Source organism: Coregonus clupeaformis, chromosome 10 (genome assembly GCF_020615455.1).
Source record: "Coregonus clupeaformis isolate EN_2021a chromosome 10, ASM2061545v1, whole genome shotgun sequence".
In the NCBI taxonomy this organism is placed as follows: Eukaryota; Metazoa; Chordata; class Actinopteri; order Salmoniformes; family Salmonidae; genus Coregonus; species Coregonus clupeaformis.
The window spans coordinates 46,422,338-46,442,981 of NC_059201.1; the positions used below are offsets into that span (position 1 = coordinate 46,422,338).

Here is a 20,644-nt window from a genome sequence, read left to right on the forward strand (position 1 = left end):
CACAAGCAGCTCCCAGCATTATACCTAAAGTGGACATTCCCATTGGCTGCACTGAGTTGCAATAAGAGAAATCCCATGCAGCCTTGTTTACAAGTTTGAACACCTGAATGTGAGATGTAATCTACACCTTATATTTAGTTGAATGATTTTCAATTTAAGCGTAATTATTTCTATATAGCCTACACTTTCTTGTTGTGAACTTCTAACGCAAATGGGGCGGGTGTGGCTTCGTGACAATGATCGCCAGAGGAGCTGCTCACTGATTTGACTGCAATGCAGTTCCACCTCTTACACATCCAAAACATCCACTATGCAGGTGTCTGCTATCGCCAGTTAATGCTTGATCTGATTGAATCTAGTCCAAAGTTATCAAATAAAATAAATGTATACATACACAACAATGAAATATTTTATTAAATAAAGTAATGTGAATAAATGATGGTTAATAAGTGATAAGCAGTATTGGGCAGTCACTACCATCATGGGGCTTTAAAAAAAATGTTATTCTGTGTTGTTACAGCATTCAACCCACATAATGCATAGTGCATTTATTGTAAAAAATGTAACATTGAAACCGAAATCGAAAACCATGATTATTATTTTTTAAACGAAACGAAGCCGAACAGACTTCAAAAAGCACTACTGACATACGCTATCGAGCCTAGGGTTCATAGCAGAGTAGGGGAAGCCAGGAGACATGGAGAGTGTGACGCGTTGCCCTGCTGCTGTGACGGAGAAGGACAAAAGCCTATCGTGTCCCCATAAGGAATGGTTCTAATGACACCAACGTAATTGACAATCAGGTAGTCTGACCCCTTGAAACCCATAGACACACACACATAAAAAAATTCCCGCTTTGATGTTCTTATAAAAAGAAGAATAAAATCACCATTAGTCATTTTAACGCCCCCCATCCTCCTTGCTTCAAAATATTACCCCACACCCCCACACCCCTGTCCTCCTGTTCAAATTCCCCTCTCCCCCCCGCCACAACGATAGATAGGTGAATCTGAACATTAGGCTTAGACCATGAAACCATAATGTCCAGGGATTGGCGGAGATCACAGGTCCAGTAAGCCAATGAGAGTGAGGGAGAGTGTGGCGGTGAGAAGGAGAGGAGCGTGATTGGACCATGGGGATCTTGCTTGATTCTGCACCATCATTCCAGTTCCTGTTTGAGAGAAAGAGAGAGAGCGAGAAAGAGAAAGAGATAGAGGGTGGGGGGACGGGGTGGGGGGTCAGAATTTTAGACATGCTCTAGTACAGTATTATCCCAACAGTTGCCTTCTTGTCTCCTTTGCTTTTTTGAGGAGTCACAGTTAGGGGCTCAGAATAGTGACAGACAGCTCCTAAGGAAAACCCCATTGACTGACACTGACTCATATTTAAAACTGTCTCTCTGATTGGCTAAAACAGCTCTTTTGTGGTCTAAAATGTGCAATATGTAACTTTTTGGGCGACAACAACATTCTCACCAGCTTCAAACAACTGAAAATACAATATTTTTGGTTATGGAAAATATATTTCACAGCGGTGTCGATGGTACAATGATTCTCTACACTATGCTTGCTTGTTTTGTCACATAAACTGAAATTAGGCGAACTATTAGAATTTTAGCAACCAGGAAATGACGGAGCGATTTCTGCATAGTGCATCTTTAAGTAGAATTTAAGGACTAATGTGTGTACGCGTGTGTGTGTGTGTGTTAGGTGCGGACGCATACGTGTGTACAGTACAGATTTAGGATCTTAATTTGATCACTCTTTTGTTGCTGAGATGTTTCCGCACTAACACACGGTTATATTAACAGTATTCTACTTTTCATGTAGCCTTGTTTTGACCAGCTAATAGCCTAACCACCGATCAAGCAACATTATGGACTAAATGTTCAAATCCTGCTTCTGCAAAATTAAGACAAATTAAGATCCATATGTGCATGTCTGCGTGCACTAATACAGAGCCCAGTGAGGCAAACCCCCATTAACCCTCACTGCCTCTCACTAAACCCTGTCACTCACTGACAAACCTCAACTTCCCTCAGCAGCCTATCAACCTAACTTCACAGGCAGCTGCCGTGTGTAGCCGCAACTTGAGACAAAATACAAATTAGTCCCTTGGTTCAAATGAGCACTTATGCTCTTGTAAACTTATGCTTGTGACAGCTAGCTAATCCTGTTAGCCACGGGCCACACTAGCTGTTGGGGCAGACTCGGTGCAGACAGGAGGTGGGATTTGATTTATTTCCTGCTGTAGTGAGATCTAGTCACAGCAGGAGTGGTGTTGCTTCTAGGCAAGTCCCAGGTGGGGATGTAACTTAAACCTGACACAAAACCTTGCCTGGATAAGCTCTGGGGCTATGTGGTGTGTGACTCTGTAATAATGTGTTGTGCTGAAGTCTCATTTCCATCAAACCTCAGTGTCAGTGGCTATGTTCCTATTATATCTCTTTCCGCCCAAATGTGCAATTGTTCACTTCCCTTCACTGATTTGAAAGGAAATAACTGGTATATACATATGGTGGAAATTCCTTTTCGTCTTCCTTCCACCAATCCAATGCTTTTAGATTTGTGAGAAGTAGTGAACGAGTGTACACCTCAGGAAAAATTTGATATTATTGGGACGCACCCAGTCAGTCTGTCTTACCTGAGTCGCGGGAGACAATGGTCTCGTGTGCGGCTCCGTCTCCGCCCTCCCCCCAGGAGCGTATCTCCAGGACCACATAGCTGTTGTCTTTGGGTAGGGGCAGGGTGACAGACGTCTTCCCCTTGTCCAGAACCTTTAGTGCAGACTGGCCCTCATGCTTATACAGCACCTGAAAGAAGAGAGAGGGAGGGAACATCTTCACTTCAGATTCTGACAAACTCTACAGAGGAAATACAGTTATTTCATGTTTTTCCTTTGCCCCTATGTTTAATGTTTGTTTAAGTATTTTTGTTTAACTAACTAATGTTTTTATTTCTTTTCATTTTTCGTTTTGCACAGTATCACATTATAAAAGCAATAAATGATTGTTAATGTTATCTATTGATGATATGCCGTACCATGCTCTTAGATTTTTTTATGACCTTTTTATTACTCTGAAAATCTGATTATATACAGAAGTAGCTCATTATGACTTATCCAAACAACATGAATAATTTTGGCCGCATATCCCCTTTCACTTCACACATCTTAACATTATATTATATATTTTGACAGTGCATTTGCAATATGACAAACACATACCCACCTGCACACACACCGTTCCTTCAAACAGACAGCACTCACCTTGTAGCCCAGTACAGCTGATTCGTTGTCTAGGGCCTTGACATGATCCCACCTTACAGTTACCCATGAGCCATCAGTTTTCCAGAACACATTACCAGGGGGACGATTAGGAGCTGTAAACATAAAAGAACAACAGACAACAAATTAGAGTTACCTGACCAAGACCTGACCAGGAAGTTATTGAAGAATTAAACTTAGCAACGTAATAATAACTTGATAATACAAAGGTCTCACGCACATATTATAGATACAGAAACGTGACAATCCAAACTGTAACCGAACTGCAAACTAAAAGGCATGATATCATATAGAATATATTAACATAGGTTTATGTGTGTGTTATGTTGACGTTAGTGGTGTTAAGGTATCAGAGTGTCTACAATACACTCTTATAAATAATGGTTCCGAAAGGGTTCTTCGGCTGTCCCCATAGGAGAACCCTTTTTGGTTCCAGAGAGAACCCTTTTTGGTTCTACCTGTAACCAAAAAGGGTTCTTCAAAGGGTGGGGACAGCCGAAGAACCATATTAGGTTCTAGATAGCTCCTTTTTTTCTAAGAGTGTAGCTCCAGGAGAAGAGGAGAAGAGAGAGGAGAATATCCTCTGTATCAGGATCTAAATCCCCCACTAGAATCCCTTTACACCCTTAAAGGAAAATTCCACCCACAAACTATATTTTGGTATTTGTTTCATCAGTCCATTGTTGATATAGTCCCAAAATGTTTTGCATGTCAGCGATAAAGTTTTCGAGATATATAACAAAATGCATCATACCGGCTGTATTTCTGTATTTTAAAAGTTACATATGTTGAAAACTTGATAGCTGACATGCAAAACATTTAGGGAACTATATCAATGGACAAATATTTTTGGGAGGTATCTTTCTTGAAGCCCAGTAGATACCGGTAGTCAGGTGCATGGTGGTTATCTCCCCTCCCAAACACACTGTGTGTTTGACCCCCTGGGGTATTCTCAGCTGGTAGGGACAATCCATCTTAGCCCACAGGGGAGAACTCATACTTACACTACTGGCCTAACCCAGTTATGTCACATATGATCCTGGAGGAGGGTTGGGGCCAAGGGACTGAAATAATATTTGAGTGTGTGTGTTTGTTATGTCATACATACAGTACGGTGTGTTGGTGGTGGCAATACTGTGTGTGTCCTACATACGTGGTCTCCTGGTAGTGACAGTGGATTTGGGTGAGGCTGGTCCTGTGCCAGCGCTGTTGTAGGCCAGCACGGTAACATGGTACCGGGTGCTGGGTCTCAGTCCTGCCACACGAGCCGTTGTCTCCAACCCAGCTGTACGCACACGGTCTGCAGCTGCCTCCCGCTCATGCTGACGCCAGTACCGGATCTGTAAACACACATTTTGTTTAGTGTGCTGATGCCACCAAGAGTACATCTCTGTGAGAAACTGGGGGCCTAATCCTAGGAAAGGTTTGCAGCAAAATAGTTCATTTTTCCCAAAAAAATAAAGTATCAAATAATTATGACGGTTTCTTCCTCACAATATACTGTGAGTTAAATATGAACAGATCACCTGAAGGCCCTAAAATGTAAGCATTTTGATATCTTTCTTATCTAAACAGTTTTCTTTCAAATGCGTACAATAACCAGATTAAAGAGCAAAGTTTCCTCCAGCTGCCCTGTCATAACATTAATGACTCTCACTCTGACTCTCCCATTTTTTCCCCTCAGGGCCATCATGATAACCAACCATTAGACCTAATCTGCCTGGCGACGGACAAAAACATGCTGATCCCAACCAAACAGCACAGCAAGTAAATGAATAAAACCCTTATTAGTAGGGGGATATAAGACATCAAGGCTGAGGAGATGAGGTGAGGTCAACTCCAGGGCAGTGTCACCTCAGGATGGTAATAGCACCATAGCTGTTACCTCAGTTAACCTCCACACCAGTACTGACTGGTTCAGACTGGTTTGAACCAGAAGTCTAGAGATGCGTCCCCAATGGCATGCTATTCCCTTTATAGTGCACTACTTTAGACCAGGGCCCATTGCTTGTCACATTGTTTGGGGTAAATGCACATGTCGGGGTATATCGTGAGATATATTTAATGGTATATGTATATGTTCGTGTGTATGTTGTGCAGGTCCTTAACCTCGTAACCTCTGAGGATGCCGTTGGCGCTGAGGTGTTGGACGGGGTCCCACGACACCTGCATCTCGAATGCCGTCAGAGCCGTGGCGTTGATCCTCGAGGGCGCCACCGTGGGCTCTGCATGGAGGGGCAGGGGTCAGAGGTCAGGGGTGAAATTAGGGTTGGGGATAATATCCAACACACATAAGTACGATAAACACAATGAACAATGGATTTACACAATGTGGTTGGTAAGTTCATTTAGTTTTTTGTGTTTTTGTTCGCCCTCTTGTGGCAAAACAGCATAATGTTCCTCTTCCTTCCTGTATGCCCCCGATCTGTTCTGACTCACCCTCCTCTGCAGAGTGCACCAGGGCGATCTGGCTGAAGGGACCCTCTCCTTTACGGTTGTAGGCTTTGATCTTCACCTCAAATGGGCAGTAGGGGGACAGGCTCTGGTTGGAGTACACGTAGCGTGATGACTCCACATTAGAAACACGCTCCACCACCCACGTCGGAGAGTTCCGCTTCCGGAATGCCAGGATGTAGCCGAAGCCATCTCCATTCTGGTACTCTCTGGCCATGGGCTGGGATCAGATTCAAACAAAACTTTAAGTCAACTTTGACAAAGACTAAACTCTCTAACTTTCTCTCTAACATGCACAAACACACACACACACACACACGTACACACACACATACACAGACAGACAGACAGACAGACACACTTACGGTCCAGGTGATGATGAGTTCGTTGCGGTCTCCTCCTCCTCCACCTAGTCCACTAGGGGCCACTGTGGGAGCTGCTTGCTGGGTGCGTACAGTGTGAGAGGACATGCTAGGCTCTCCACTACCCAGGATGTTACTGGCGATGACCTGGAACTCATAGTCCATCCAGGGCAACAGGCCAACCACACGAGCCAATTCAGCATTGCCTTCAATGTTAGATGGGTCTGTGAGGGGAGAGCAGGAGGGGGAGAGGTCAGGGACTGATTGATTGATATAAAAACATCCATTCATACACACGTGTGCACACACACACAGTGGTGGTCCTCTCACCTGTCCTCATCGTCCTCCATCCAGATGACAGTGGCGAGCGACCCATGATGACATACTTCCCGATGGGGCTGTGGTTGTCATAGCCACGACTCCACCGCAACTCCACCGACGTCTCGGCAACATTCTTCACCACTAAACCACCAGGAGGTCCCGGGGGGCCTGAGGAGAGACAGTTGGAGAATGCCTAGTCAGGACTTTTATCCAACTTCCTTCATTTACAAGCAACTACAAATCCTCACCCAGAAAGTAGTGGACGGAGCTCATTGTGGCCTGGGGATGAAGAGGATTACGCAAGTAAGTAACTAAGTAAAAATCCTCATAAAATGTAGAATCGAAATCCTGCAATGCTGTAACACAAACATTTCATGAGGATGACCATCATAGAAAAAGGGCAGGTTAGTTGTTGTGATATTCTCAGGTCTTACCTCTGACTACCAGTTTAGCGGAGGCTGAGGCGCTGTCCACCACGGTCTGAGCTGTACAGCTGTATGTACCTGCCTGACTCAGCTGACCACTCACTATCAACAGATCCCCTATGGTCTCCTTCTGTTAGAGAGATATAGAGGGGATGGAGGGGGAGTGGGGGGGAGAAAGACAGAGAGAGAGAGAGACAGAGAGAGAAAGAGAGAGATTGTTCAGAATTAGAGACATACTCAGTAATTGGAGACATGGTCTGTCTCATACAGAGAAACAAGTCAGGTATTCAGTATTCATATAATCACAGTTTCACAGCAGTACCCAAGGTAACTTTAATTCAAATGAAATTCAATTATATCCAACACTCTGCTTTGAAAGTCTATCCCATTATAAAGACGACTCCAGTGACAGTGTAATCATGGTGCTGACCGTAATTTGTTTGGGTCAGGATTATAAACTCTAATCCCCAGTAAACCCAGAGGCATGGAAAACGGCAACGTCACATCATCAACCTAGAAGTGTTTAATTAGCAAGACATGAACAGTAGGGAGTGACTCTGCACATCAAATTGAAAGTTTCCTTGATATGGTGTGCAGCTTAGATTGCAATGACGCATATAATATCTGACTAATGTTTTGTAAATACACCCTTCTTCATGGTTCTTATTTTCATTAACCCTACCAATCACACAAAAAAATCATACTAATGTATTTTTGATTTAAAATAAACAGTTAAGCAGTTTGATTCAATTTCAAACTGTTTGATTGAAAATAACCCCAAGTGAACCTGTGGATTTTTTGTTGTCTTATTCATCATGACACACCCCCATTCCTGCAATGGTACGTTCTACTGTGGTCTGACTAACTCACCCCCTCCACACGGTGGTACGGTCCAGCGGGGTCCTCCAGGTCCAGCAGAGCTCCGTTATGAGCCCAGGTGAAGGTGAGGTCCATGGTGGGGTCATGTGACGCGTGACACTGCAGCGTGACATTCTCCTCCTGGTTGATATCAGCGTTGGAGGGAGCCAGGGTGATCTTAGTGGCATCTGGGGAAGAGAGGGGGAGAGAGCGAAGGAGGAGAGGAGGGGAGGAGTGAGACTGTTTTAAAACTTTCAGTGGGCCAGTGTGTGTGTTTGTGTGTGCACGTGCGTGTGAATGTGCATGTCGTGTGTGTGCATGTGCAAGTGTGTGTGTGTGTTTTTGCATGTGTCCCTGGTGTGTACCGTGTGTGTGTGTGTGTACCTCTAACTGACAGGTGTCCAGTGCTGTTGGCCTTGCCCAAGTAGTTCTCAGCAAAGCAGGTGTACTTCCCCTCATCTGCCCTGCTGATGTTGTGGATCCACAGGATCCCATCTGGAGTCACTGTCACCCTGGGAGAAGAAGCAGGAAACTTAATCTTTATTATCCCAACTGTTTGGAAATTCATTTGGGCTTTTTATGTGTGGCAGTTTGCACTTGTTGTTAGGTGGGAGTAGTGGACAAAATCGAAGCTAAAACATGAGACACTTTTCCTTCAGATCACATTTCTCTTTTAATCTCCATTTTACCAGTTATTCTGCCATTTATGTTTAATTCCCTCCGGAGATGTAACAAGTACATATTCATACACACACACACACACACACACACACACACGCCACACCTGTTGAGGCTTCCTGAATCAAGCTTCAGTAAGTCCGAATCCAAGGTTATAGTGAGGTTCAGGGTCAGGTGTGTGTTTGTGTATGTGCGTGTACCTGCTGCTGTTGGTGAGGAGCTCAGTGCCACGGCTCCAGAACAGGGTGGGTTTTGGGGCGGCTCGCGGCCGACACTCCAACATCACCTGCCCCCCTCGGGCTGCTGGGACCAACCTCCTCACTGGGTTGGAGCGGAAGTCTGGGGCCTGGACTGGAGACCACAACACAGGGGTAAGGACAGGGGGATAGAGAGGTTAGAACTCGGGTGTTAAGTTGCATTTCTCTTGGGCTGCAGTGTTTATGGGGTTTGGTTTTAACCCTTGAACCCTGACCTCTCACCTTGCACCCTCAGTTCGGCATTGGAGTAGATGGTGCCGTGTTTGTTTTCAGCCACACACTGATACATCCCAGAATCCTCCAGTGCCAGGTTGATGATCTTCAGACGACCCCCGTTGACCTCCACTCGGTCCTGATGTCAGAGTGATGGATGGATGCAGAGATAGAGGGAGGAAGAGATGATGGAGAGATAGAGGAAGGGATGGAGGGAGACATAGGTAAATTAATACGGAGGGGGAAAAACATCACATAAGGGAGGGGAGAAATGAGAGATATGGGCTTGTGAGTGTGTATGTGTACATGCGTGTGTGTGTATACCTGTGTGCTAAGGGGCTGTCCATTACGTAGCCAGTGTATGGAGGGTCTTGGTTTGCCAGCGGCCACACAGGTCCAGTGCAGCTCTGAGCTGATCTCCACCTCAGAGTCACTCATCACCTGCAGCCACTCTGGCTGGGCTGAAGGGACAAGGCAGACACAGGGACAAGTTCACAGACAAGTTCAGGTAAACACGGATGGTTTTGATGGTCATATAATGGTGATATTCAGGGGGAACAGAGTTTCAGACTTGCTGCTGGATACTACACTGAACAAAAATATAAACACATGTAAAGTGTTGGTCCCATGTTTCATGAGCTGAAATAAAAGATCCCAGAAATGTGCCATACGCACAAAAAGCTTATTTCTCTAAAAAGTTGTTGATATTTTTTTTGTATATCTCTGTTAATAAGTATTTATCCGATGCCAAAAGGATCCATCCACCTGACAGGTGTGGCATATCATTACAGCATGATCATTACACAGGTGCACCTTGTGCTGGGGATAATAAAAGGCCACTCTAAAATGTGCCGTTTTGTCACACAACACAATGCCAAAGATGTCTCAAATTTTGAGGGAGCGTTAAATTGGCATGCTGACTGCAGGAATGTCCACCAGAGCAGTTGCCAGAAAATACAGTGCCTTGCAAAAGTATTCATCCCCCTTGGCATATTTCCTATTTTGTTGCATTACAACCTGTGATTTAAATGGATTTTTATTTGGATTTCATGTAATGGACATACACAAAATAGCTTGTTTCAAAAAATGCAAAAAAATTAATAACGGAAAAGTGGTGCGTGCATATATATTCACCCCCTTTGCTATGAAGCCCCTAAATAAGATCTGGTGCAACCAATTACCGTCAGAAGTCACATAATTAGTTAAATAAAGTCCACCTGTGTGCAATCTAAGTGTCACATGATCTGTCACATGATCTCAGTATATATACACCTGTTCTGACAGGCCCAAGAGCCTGCAACACCACTAAGCAAGGGGCACCACCAAGAAAATGGCACTATGAAGACCAAGGAGCTCTCCAAACAGGTCAGGGATAAAGTTATGGAGAAGTACAGATCAGAGTTGGGTTATAAAAAAATATCAGAAACTTTGAACATCCCACGGAGCACCATTAAATCCATTATTACAAATTGAAAGAATATGGCACCACAACAAACCTGCCAAGAGAGGACCGCCCACCAAAACTCACAGACCAGGCAATGAGGGCATTAATCAGAGAGGCAACAAAGAGACCAAAGAGAACCCTGAAGGAGCTGCAAAGCTCCACAGCGGAGATTGGAGTATCTGTCCATAGGAAAACTATAAGCCGTACACTCCACAGAGCTGGGCATTATGGAACAGTGGCCAGAAAAAAGCCATTGCTTAAAGAAAAAAATAAGCAAACACATTTGGTATTCACCAAAAGGAATGTGGGAGACTCCCCAAACATATGGAAGAAGGTACTCTGGTCAGATGAGACTAAAATTTTGCTTTTTGGCCATCAAGGAAAATGCTATGTCTGGCGCAAACCCAGCACCTCTCATCACCACGAGAACACCATCAGCATGGTGGTGGCAGCATCATGCTGTGGGGATATTTTTCATCGGCAGGGACTGGGAAACTGGTCAGAATTTAAGGAATGATGGATGGCTCTAAATACAGGGAAGTTCTTGAGGGAAACCTGTTTCAGTCTTCCAGAGATTTGAGACTGGGACGGAGGTTCACCTTCCAGCAGGACAATGACCCTAAGCATACTGTTGAGCTGAATCTCAGGAGTGAGTCAAAGAACTACACTTCCCAGAGTGCACCAGCAGCAGCAAACCGGCTGCTTGTCACCTGATCAGTCATTTTCACTGATGTGGAGCACCTGTGAAGGCATGGAGGGGCTCAGTCATTCAGAAGAACAAACTTCAGAGAGAAGACTCCAAGTTCACTCACAGGTTCAGTCCAAAGACGCCAATGGTAAAAGGCTTAAATGGTTAATTCATTTAAGTTATTTAGAATGTTTATTTAAATGTTTTAACTAATTTAAGTTCATTAAAATGTTTAATTAAAATGGTAAGTTTTTGTTCTGTCTTTAAAGGTTTACAACCTAATTTACTGGCTAATTTACTGGACAGACCAATCAACTGAAAGCAAAAAAAAAAAAAAAAGATTGAGTCGGAAATTTGAGTTGTCCCTGTGTCCTTTGGATGGTGAACAAGAGGAGGACTTGACAGTTGTAAACCACGCGGAGCGGCCTGGCCCTGAGGATAAACGGCTTCAGATCCAGAAATAAGCTGTTGACGCAGAGGAAGTCAAGATGGCGGAAGTTGTCCTGGGGAAGTCGGTCCAGCAGCTCAAAAAGGAGAGGACCACTGCAAAAAGCAGCTTCACCAGACAAGCCAACTTCATTTCAAGAGGAGCAAGCAGCATGCTTCAAGTGGAGTTAAAGGAGGAATTCGCTAAGCTTTCAGATTGTTTCAGAAAGATGCTCGATGCCAATGATGACTACAGGATTGGACTGGAGGCTGACATGACTGAGGATAAGGAACCAGGTCTTAATGAACAGCAAGAGGCTGACATTGATAGATCTGTAAATGAAGGTGAAACAAAGTTGGCGGAGATAAGAGACATTGTTCAAACAAACCTGTGGTCGAGGTATGGAAGGAGTGAACTTCTTGTGGCAATCCTGGAAGCAGAAAAAGCCAATGATAAAGTGGCTGATGTACCTGTGGAAAGTGCCAATTTAGAGGGCTATGAAGTGCACCTCGCTCTCTTGGACAAGAGAATAAAAGAGGCCATCTCAGCAATGTCAACATGGGAGCGATGGATCCCTGTAGGATTAAAGGATGAATTAGATGGAAGAGTCAAGGACGTAAGAGCATTCTACTACAGGCTTGAGTTAAGGAGACCTGAATTTCAACCTACACCACTGCCGATGACATGTTCAGAGTCCTGGAGAACAGGTATGGCAACAAGTCAACCATCATAGTGGAAATCCTGGAAGAGCTGGAGAAGATGCCACATGTGAAAGGGAACCAACCAAGAAAGGTCATTGATCTCATACAGTCAGTGGAGAAGGCTCTAGCAGATCTCACAGAGTTAGGAAACTCTGGAGCCATAAATAACCCACTGGTAATTAGATCCATTGAAAGCAAGTTGCCTGACTTCATTAAGAGAGACTGGGTGATGTTCATGGTTGAACCCAGAAACAATGTCACATCAGACAACCACTTTGTCATGCTCTTGAAGTTCCTGAAAAGTCAAGAAGAAATACTAGAGAGACTCGAACAGCTCAGAACTGTGGAGAAGGTGGAAAAATCAGATCGTTTGGACAAGAAGTATGACAGAAAGATTGCCTCAACAAAAACCACAAAGAAAGAAGAGCTTGATGAGGTATGTGGTGTATGTGGTGATAGTGGGCACAACAACAAAATCTTTTTCTGTAGAAAGTTCAAAAGACTTAAGCTACCTGAAAAGAAAACTGTATTGAGAAAGCTGGGAGCATGCAGAACATTTCTCGGATGCCATGATGAAGATGGATACTGCAGAGACACTTTCCTATGCAGAAACAAAGACTGTAAAAGGGAAGGTGGTGCCCCAGACCACCATTTTTTCCTCTGCCCAAAAGGAGAAGTCAAAAGAGGGGAAGAGAGAAAGAGTGGAAAAGACGGCAAAGGTGAAAGCAAGCTAACGGAGGAACAAGAGGAGATCTTGTCTGAACTTTCCCAGGAAATGGCAGATCGATGCAGAAAGGCTTTCACCAACACCAACAAAACCGCAGTGACACTCGATGCTTCAGGCCAGTCTGAGCTACCGCAGAGAAATGGGCTCTCTGAACTTCCTGTCATCATGATGTTGATGCAAGTCACGGCAAACTCAGGGCAGAAGATTGGGACTTTAATTGACCTTGCTTCAGACACAAACTACATTACCCATAAGGCTGCTGAAAGACTGAGGTTAAGACATGAGAAGATAACTTTAGTTGTGCATGGGGTTGGTGGTATGACCATGGAGGTGAACACACAAAGGTATCTCCTCAAAGTCAGAATCAAGACACCTAAAGGGACAGAGAGAGCTCATGAAATGGTCTGCTACGGCTTGGATGAAATCGCCAGAGTGCATCAAGTAATTCAACCTGAGAAGTTGAAAAAATTCTTCCCAGAAGTCAAACTTACAGAATTGGAAAGGCCAGAAGAACTTCTCATTAGCCACCGAGAGGGAAGACTCGCTCCCCAGAGGGTAAAAATCATCGGAGACCTCGTCTTGTGGGAGGGTCCATTGGGGAAAACAGTGGGTGGAGCACATCCCGACTTATTTGAAGAAGTGGAGGTTGCAGCATATGAGTCCAAAACACACTTCGCTCGCTCCATGAGGACAGCAGCTGTCAAATATCAAGAAATCACAAGTCCAACAACTGACACAGCCCAGCTACAGCAGGAGGATGTGACTCAGACCAAATTTACAGCTGCCAGTGAGTTCCTTGAGTGGTGGCACTGGGACAGCATTGGAGCTGCATGTGAGCCAAGATGTGGAGGATGCCGATGTGGAAACTGTCCAGCAGGAGGAAAATAAATGACCCTGGCAGAGGAGAGGGAACTGGAGATCATTAAAGAAGGCCTCACCTACAAGAAGGGGGATGCTCATACACCGGCTCCACATTGGGATGCAAAGTATCCTTGGACGGTAGATCCAGCCTCTCTCCTGAACAACAAAAGTGCAGTCCAGGCTTGTTTCTTAAGGATGGAAAAGCAACTAAGCAGAGAGCCAGACTGGAAAGTCGCATATGCTACCCAGATCCATGAAATGGTCGAGCGAGGCGCAGCCATAAAACTCACCAACAAAATCATGGACGAGTGGAACGGACCAGTGTGGTACGTAAGCCACCTGGTGGCACCAAACCCTCATTCGGTGACAACACCGGTTCGTATTGTATGGACTAGTAGCCAGAAATACAAAGGCGTGGGTATGATGATCTTCTTCTGAAGGGACCAGACGTTCTCAACCCTATAAGAGCTGTCTTGCTGAGGTTCAGAGAAGGGACGTATGCATCTCTAGGAGACATCAAAAACATGTACAACTCTGTATGGCTGGAGGAGCGTGAGATGCATCTCACAGGTTCCTCTGGAGGGACAGCCCAGATGAAGAGATAAGTGAATTTGCAATAACCAGAGTCAACATTGGGGACAGACCTGCTGGTTGCATTGCTCAATTGGCTATGAGGGAAACAGCACGCCTGCCCAACTTTCTTCACTTGGAGGATGAGCGCAGAGTCATTGAAGAGGACAGTTATGTGGATGACCTCTTAACCTCCCAAAATGACCTGAATAAACTTGACAAGATCACAGCAAATGTCGAAGAGATCTTGAAAGCTGGAGGGTTCTTCCTCAAACCATGGGTCCGGTCAGGGCAAAGTGGGAGGCAAGGAATGGAGATGGAGGTTCTAACAAAGACACAAAGTAAAACCTTAATTCTTCCAAATCAAATGAGGGACGAAGACAACAAAGCCTTGGGTATCGGCTACCAAATGGATGAAGACAAGCTCTACATGTTAACCTCAGTTAACTTTTCCAAAAGGAAAAAGAAGATTAGAGTTGGAAAAAATCTTCTCAAGGAGGAGGTGAGAACTGAGACACCTAACCAACTGACTAGGAGGGCTCTCTTAAGCCAAGTGGCTGGACTGTATGACCCAATTGGCTTAGTTACACCTGCCAAACAGAAGGGAGCAATTCTTGTTCGAAAAGCATTCCAAGAGGGAGGGGGTGGGAAACTAACCCAAGAAACCTGGGACCAACCTCTCTCAGAAAGCCTCAGAGAAGAAGCCATCCAGCTTTTTGAAGAATATGTGCAGCTTGGAGAGGTGAAATTCCACAGGAGCCTCACACCAGCTGGCTGGGAAGGGAAACCTTGGGGCATCACATTTTCTGATGGAAGTGACAAAACCTATGGAGCTGTGATGTACTTAAGATGGGAGACAAGTCAAGGCACTAAAGTTCGATTCGTTGAATCAAAAGCCAAGCTGACACCCCTGGATCAGAAGGGAGAAGCTGTAAAAGCTGAGATCTGTGGTGCTGTCTTCGCAGCCAGGATCAGGAAGTATGTGGAAAAGCATGCTCGAATGAAGATCGAGAGATGGTTCCATCTACTTGACAGTCAAATGGTCTTGGGAGCCATTCAAAGAGTCAGTTATGGGTACAAAAGGCTGGACAAGTGCTGGACAAGTGCAAGACTGGTGGTGGATCTGTGGGGATCTAAACATAGCTGACATCATAACAAGAGGGGGTGCTCCTGAAGATTTGAAGGAGAATTCCACATGGCAAAATGGACCAGAGTTCCTAAAGTGGCCAGTGGAGGAGTGGCCTATAAAATCAGCTGGAGAGGTTGCAGCTCATGCCAGGGAGAGTGTAAACAAGCTCCAGAGGAAGGCATTCTCAGGTGCATTAACAAGAGCTCAAGCAAGAAGTAGTCAGCAGAAAGAAGACCTACAAGGCACTCAGGAAAGTCCAAAGAGTGAAACTCAAGAGGGAATACCTGTGGTAAACCCAACTCTTCTTAGAAGGAAGCCCACTGGCTGGGTTAAAGATATTGTGGAAGTAAGAAGATTCAGTAGCCTGTCCAAACTGGTGAGAGTCGTTGCCTGGGTTTGTCTAGCAGCCAAGCAGTGGCTGAAGAGGAAGGGCCGGGCCCCTAAACAGGCAAAGAGGGAGGTAAGATCACCCAAGCAAGCTGTGCTGACTGTCAAAGAACATGAAGATGCACTCAAGTACCTTTTCCTCGCAGCTCAACAAGGTACAGATTTTTCAGACACAACTCTAAGCAGACTGACAGTGTACAAAGATGTGAACTCTGGGCTGCTAGTTTGTGGAGGCAGAATTCAGACATTCAACGAAGATAAGACAGCAGTGCCAGTTTTACCCTTTGAAGCATGGGTGTCTACACTGCTGGCACAAGAATCCCACAAAGCAAACCACGAGGGAGTGGCAGGAACCCTTCTCCGGATGAGGAAGAAAGCCTGGGTAATAAAAGGCAGTAGACTTGCCAAGAAAATGGTTGACAGCTGTGTGGTCTGCAGGAAAAACAAGGCAAAACAGTGTCAATAAATCATGGCTGACCTGCCTCTAGATCGAACAGGCCCAGCTGCACCTTTTGAATTCACCACCATGGACCTGTTCGGCCCTTATGAAGTGAAAGATGAGGTCAAGAAGAGAACTAGACTCAAAGTATGGGGAATAGTCTTCTGCTGCATGGCTTCCCGAGCCATACACACTGAAGTGGTGAGTGACATGTCATCTGAAGGATTCCTGCTAGCCTATCAAAGGTTCACTTCACTGAGAGGACACCCCAGGAAACTCTGGTCAGACCCTGGCACTAACTTTGTGGGAGCCAAACCTGCACTTCAAAAATTCCTTAACCAACTAAACAAGTCTGAACTTGAAGACACAGCTGCCATGCATGGTACAGAATGGTCATGGAAGATCCACCCTGCAGACTCTCCCCATAGGAATGGTGCCGCAGAGGCAGCTGTCAAAGTAGTGAAGCGGGCGTTGAGCAACCTTGGTGGAGATGGTGTTTTCACGTGGGGAGAATTCCAAACTTTTCTCTTCATGGCAGCCAACCTTGCTAATGAGAGACCCATCGATGCAAGAACTCAAAGCAGAGAAGACTGTGTAGAGTACATCACCCCGAATTCTCTGCTTTTAGGACGCATCGAATCCAAAGGGAGACCCTGGAGATTTCCAGTTTGATGGCTACCCTTACAAAAGACTTAAACATATTCAAGCAGAGTTAAGCCATTTCTGGAAGAAGTGGAGCCAATTGGCTGGACCTAATCTGTTCATAAGGAACAAATGGCACACCAAAGAGCGAAATGTTGCTGTTGGAGATGTGGTCTGGTTGGCTGACCAAAACGCCCTAAGAGGACAGTAAAAGCTGGCTAGAGTGGTCGGTGTCAATGCTGACAGCAAAGGCATCGTAAGAGATGTGCTTGTGAAGACTTTTCCCAGCTATCCTGTTCACATCACAAAGTCAAACAGCAAAAAAGGGCCCACAAGAGCAAACGGTGAAAGAACGAAGAGGCTTCAAACCAAAATCCCAGCCACAATTCTTCATAGAAATGTCAGACGCCTTGTCATTCTACTTCCCATTGAAGAACAAACAGAGGTGTGAAGGGCTTGTTTGACCTCTCTGGATTTGAAAAAAACAGGAGCTCAAGTGGGAGGTGTTGAGCTGAATCTCAGGAGTGAGTCAAAGAACTACACTTCCCAGAGTGCACCAGCAGCAGCAAACCGGCTGCTTGTCACCTGATCAGTCATTTTCACTGATTTGGAGCACCTGTGAAGGCATGGAGGGGCTCAGTCATTCAGAAGAACAAACTTCAGAGAGAAGACTCCAAGTTCACTCACAGGTTCAGTCCAAAGACGCCAATGGTAAAAGGCTTAAATGGTTAATTCATTTAAGTTATTTAGAATGTTTATTTGAATGTTTAAACTAATTTAAGTTCATTAAAATGTTTAATTAAAATGGTAACTTTTTGTTCTGTCTTTAAAGGTTTACAACCTAATTTACTGGCTAATTTACTGGACAGACCAATCAACTGCAAGCAAACTAAAAATAAAAAAGATTGAGTCTGAAATTTGAGTTGTCCCTGTGTCCTTTGGATGGTGAACAAGAGGAGGACTTGACACATACTGCTAAAGCAACACTCGAGTGGTTTAAGGGGAAACATTTTAAATATATTTTGCATCTTCAAAGTGGTAGGCATGTTGTGTAAATCAAATGATACAAACCCCCCCAAAATCCATTTAAATTCCAGGTTGTAAGGCAACAAAATAGGAAAAATGCCAAGGGGGGTGAATACTTTCGTAAGCCACTGTATCATGTTCATTTCTCTATCATAAGCTGCCTCCAACGTCATTTTAGAGAATTTGGCAGTACGTCCAACAGGCCTCACACCCGCAGATCACGTGTAACCACGCCAGCCGAGGACCTCCACATCCGACTTTCTCACCTGCTGAATAGTCTGAGACCAGCCACCTGGACAGCTGATGAAACTGAATAATTTTTGCACAAACTGTCAGAAATTGTCTCAGGGAAGCTCATCTCGTGCTCGTCATCCTCACCAGGGTCTTGACCTGACTGCAGTTCGGAGTCGTAACCGACTTTTGTGGGAAAATGCTCACCTTCGATGACCACTGGCACGCTGGAGAAGAGTGCTCTTCACAGATGAATCCCGGTTTCAACTGTACCGGGCAGATGGCAGACAGTGTGGCAATTTGAATGCACAGAGATACCGTGACGAAATCCTGAGGCCCATTCATCCGCCGCCATCACCTGATGTTTCAGCATGATAATGCACCGCCCCATGTTGCAAGGATCTGTACACAATTCCAGGATGCTGAAAATGTCCCAGTTCTTCCATGGCTTGCATACTCACCAGACATGTCACCCATTGAGCATGTTTGGGATGCTCTGGATCGATGTGTACGACGGCGTGTTCCAGTTCCCGTCAATATCCACCAACTTTGCACAGCCATTGAAGAGGAGTGGGACAACATTCCACAGGCCACAATCAACAGCCTGATCAACTCTATGCGAAGGAGATGTGTCGTGCTGCATGAGGCAAATGGTGGTCACACCAGATACTGACTGGTTTTCTGATCCACGCCCATACCTTTTTTTTAAAGGTATCTGTGACCAACAGATGCATATCTGTATTCCCAGTAATGTTAAATCCATAGATTAGAGCCTAATGATTTTTCAATTGACTGATTTCCTTATATGATCTGTAACTCAGTAAAATCTTAGAAATTGTTGCGTTTATATTTTTGTTCAGTGTAGATCAGGTTATGATGAGTGTAAGCTTTGTTGTTTTGGGCTTGTGTGTGTGTGTGTTTTTGTGTCTCTACCCTACCTTGCACGGTGATGCGTCCCTGGTGTGTGTCGCGGCCCTCAGAGTTGTAGGCCTCACACTCGTACATGCCCTCGTCATGGAAGGTCATCTCAGGCAGAGTGAGGATGGGTCCCTCTGCACTGGCCCCGGACTTAGACGGCAACAGACCATCCACCTTCCTCCAACGCAACTTTGGGACGGGACTAAGGTGAGGGAAGGGAAGCAGTGGGGGATAAAGAGGGAGAGAGGCATTGAGGTGGGACGTAGAGGAAATGGGAGGAAGGTACAAGGCGAGGAGAGGGAGGGAGAGGCAAGAAGAGGAATGCAGGGAGAGTGTGTGAGTACAGAAGAAATACAACAAATCCTGTATATAGAATGCTTATTTACTATATCGTGTTATTCTTATTTTTATATATAGTGTGTTTTTGTTCTACCTTGTGTTATTTTTAGTATTACATTGTTATTGATTACTGCATTATTGGGGTTAGAGCTTGCAAGAAAGGCATTTAACTATACATGTGACATTAAAACATGAAACTTGAAAATCTGAGATTTCTAACATTGTGGGACAATAACATGGATCAGGGACTTACTTTCCATAGGCAAAGCATTCCAGCTGGGTGGTGTGTCCTACCAGGGCGTAGGTCTCTGCTGGAAAACGGACTTTGATAGCAGGAGCTGACTTCCTGGCATTGGCTGTGGTTAATAGAGCGGACATGTCAACAACAGAGAAAATGGCTGATGTGAAATAAAGCAAATTATAGGCTACACCTGCACTTCAAGTCTCCCCTCTTAGAGGAGAAACACATAGCATTTTCCCGAAATTGTCAATTGAAATGTCAAAAGCTTTTCAAAGCTGCACAATTACCATGTAAGAGAAACAGAGTCTTGAATAGTTATTTTCTCTCTACTCAGCTACCCACACACACACACACACACATACACACACACACACTCCTGTACCGTGTGGCTGTACGGTGAGCTGGTTGGCCTTGCTGAAGGTACTCTTGGTGCTGATGTCCATGTTGACTGTGGTGAAACAAAAGTAGCTTGCTGTATCGTTAAGCTCCGCCTTGGCCAGGTACAGGTTGCCCGTTACCTGGGAGACAAACCACCGACCCCCATCAGGCTTCACAAAGCTGGGGAACTCGTTAACGATCCAGCGGTAGGACAGCGCTAATGAGAGGACAAAAGAGAGACAGAAAGAGAGAAAGGAGAGAGAAAGAGAGAGAGGAGGAGGAGAATGAGACTTAATCAATGTGCCATAAATAGGGGCTTATTGATGAAAACATTCCACAAACTAGTTCAAGAGAGCACTCAGAGAGGAAGCAGAGATTGAGCATATGTGTGTGTGTGTGTTTGTGTGTGTACCTGGGTAGTGGGCGGGGGCCTGACAGGCCAGGAAGGCACCTGCACCCTCGTAAGCTGTCTGTGGGCTCTGCCCTTCCCCAGGGAAGTCATGGAGGTCTAAAAAATAACAATAAAGAAGGATATCACAGGAAGATAGAAACAAACTAAACAAAACAGGGAAAAAAATCAATTAAATCCAGTCAAGAGTACCACAAGATGAAAGTGTACTCCTCACTGAGCAATTTCTTCTTT

General features: G+C 45.0%; 1 protein-coding gene across 1 annotated transcript in view; it reads right to left on the reverse strand.

Annotated features, from left to right (window-relative positions):
- Positions 1 to 533: 533 nt before the first annotated feature.
- Positions 534 to 20,644, reverse strand: part of LOC121575397 (contactin-2-like) — a 94,307-nt gene continuing 74,196 nt past the window's right edge. Inside the window, exons 5-22 of the mRNA XM_041888466.2 lie at positions 20,414 to 20,509; positions 20,006 to 20,218; positions 19,636 to 19,738; positions 19,064 to 19,245; positions 9,178 to 9,314; positions 8,863 to 8,992; positions 8,584 to 8,734; positions 8,090 to 8,217; positions 7,718 to 7,893; positions 6,857 to 6,977; positions 6,432 to 6,590; positions 6,105 to 6,325; positions 5,725 to 5,959; positions 5,395 to 5,510; positions 4,439 to 4,625; positions 3,268 to 3,380; positions 2,644 to 2,812; positions 534 to 1,171 (exon numbers count right to left, since the gene is read on the reverse strand). Coding sequence (XP_041744400.2) covers positions 1,062 to 1,171; positions 2,644 to 2,812; positions 3,268 to 3,380; positions 4,439 to 4,625; positions 5,395 to 5,510; positions 5,725 to 5,959; positions 6,105 to 6,325; positions 6,432 to 6,590; positions 6,857 to 6,977; positions 7,718 to 7,893; positions 8,090 to 8,217; positions 8,584 to 8,734; positions 8,863 to 8,992; positions 9,178 to 9,314; positions 19,064 to 19,245; positions 19,636 to 19,738; positions 20,006 to 20,218; positions 20,414 to 20,509 — 2,747 coding nt within the window. The 3' untranslated portion in view covers positions 534 to 1,061. The remainder of the gene's footprint in view (positions 1,172 to 2,643; positions 2,813 to 3,267; positions 3,381 to 4,438; positions 4,626 to 5,394; positions 5,511 to 5,724; positions 5,960 to 6,104; positions 6,326 to 6,431; positions 6,591 to 6,856; positions 6,978 to 7,717; positions 7,894 to 8,089; positions 8,218 to 8,583; positions 8,735 to 8,862; positions 8,993 to 9,177; positions 9,315 to 19,063; positions 19,246 to 19,635; positions 19,739 to 20,005; positions 20,219 to 20,413; positions 20,510 to 20,644) is intronic.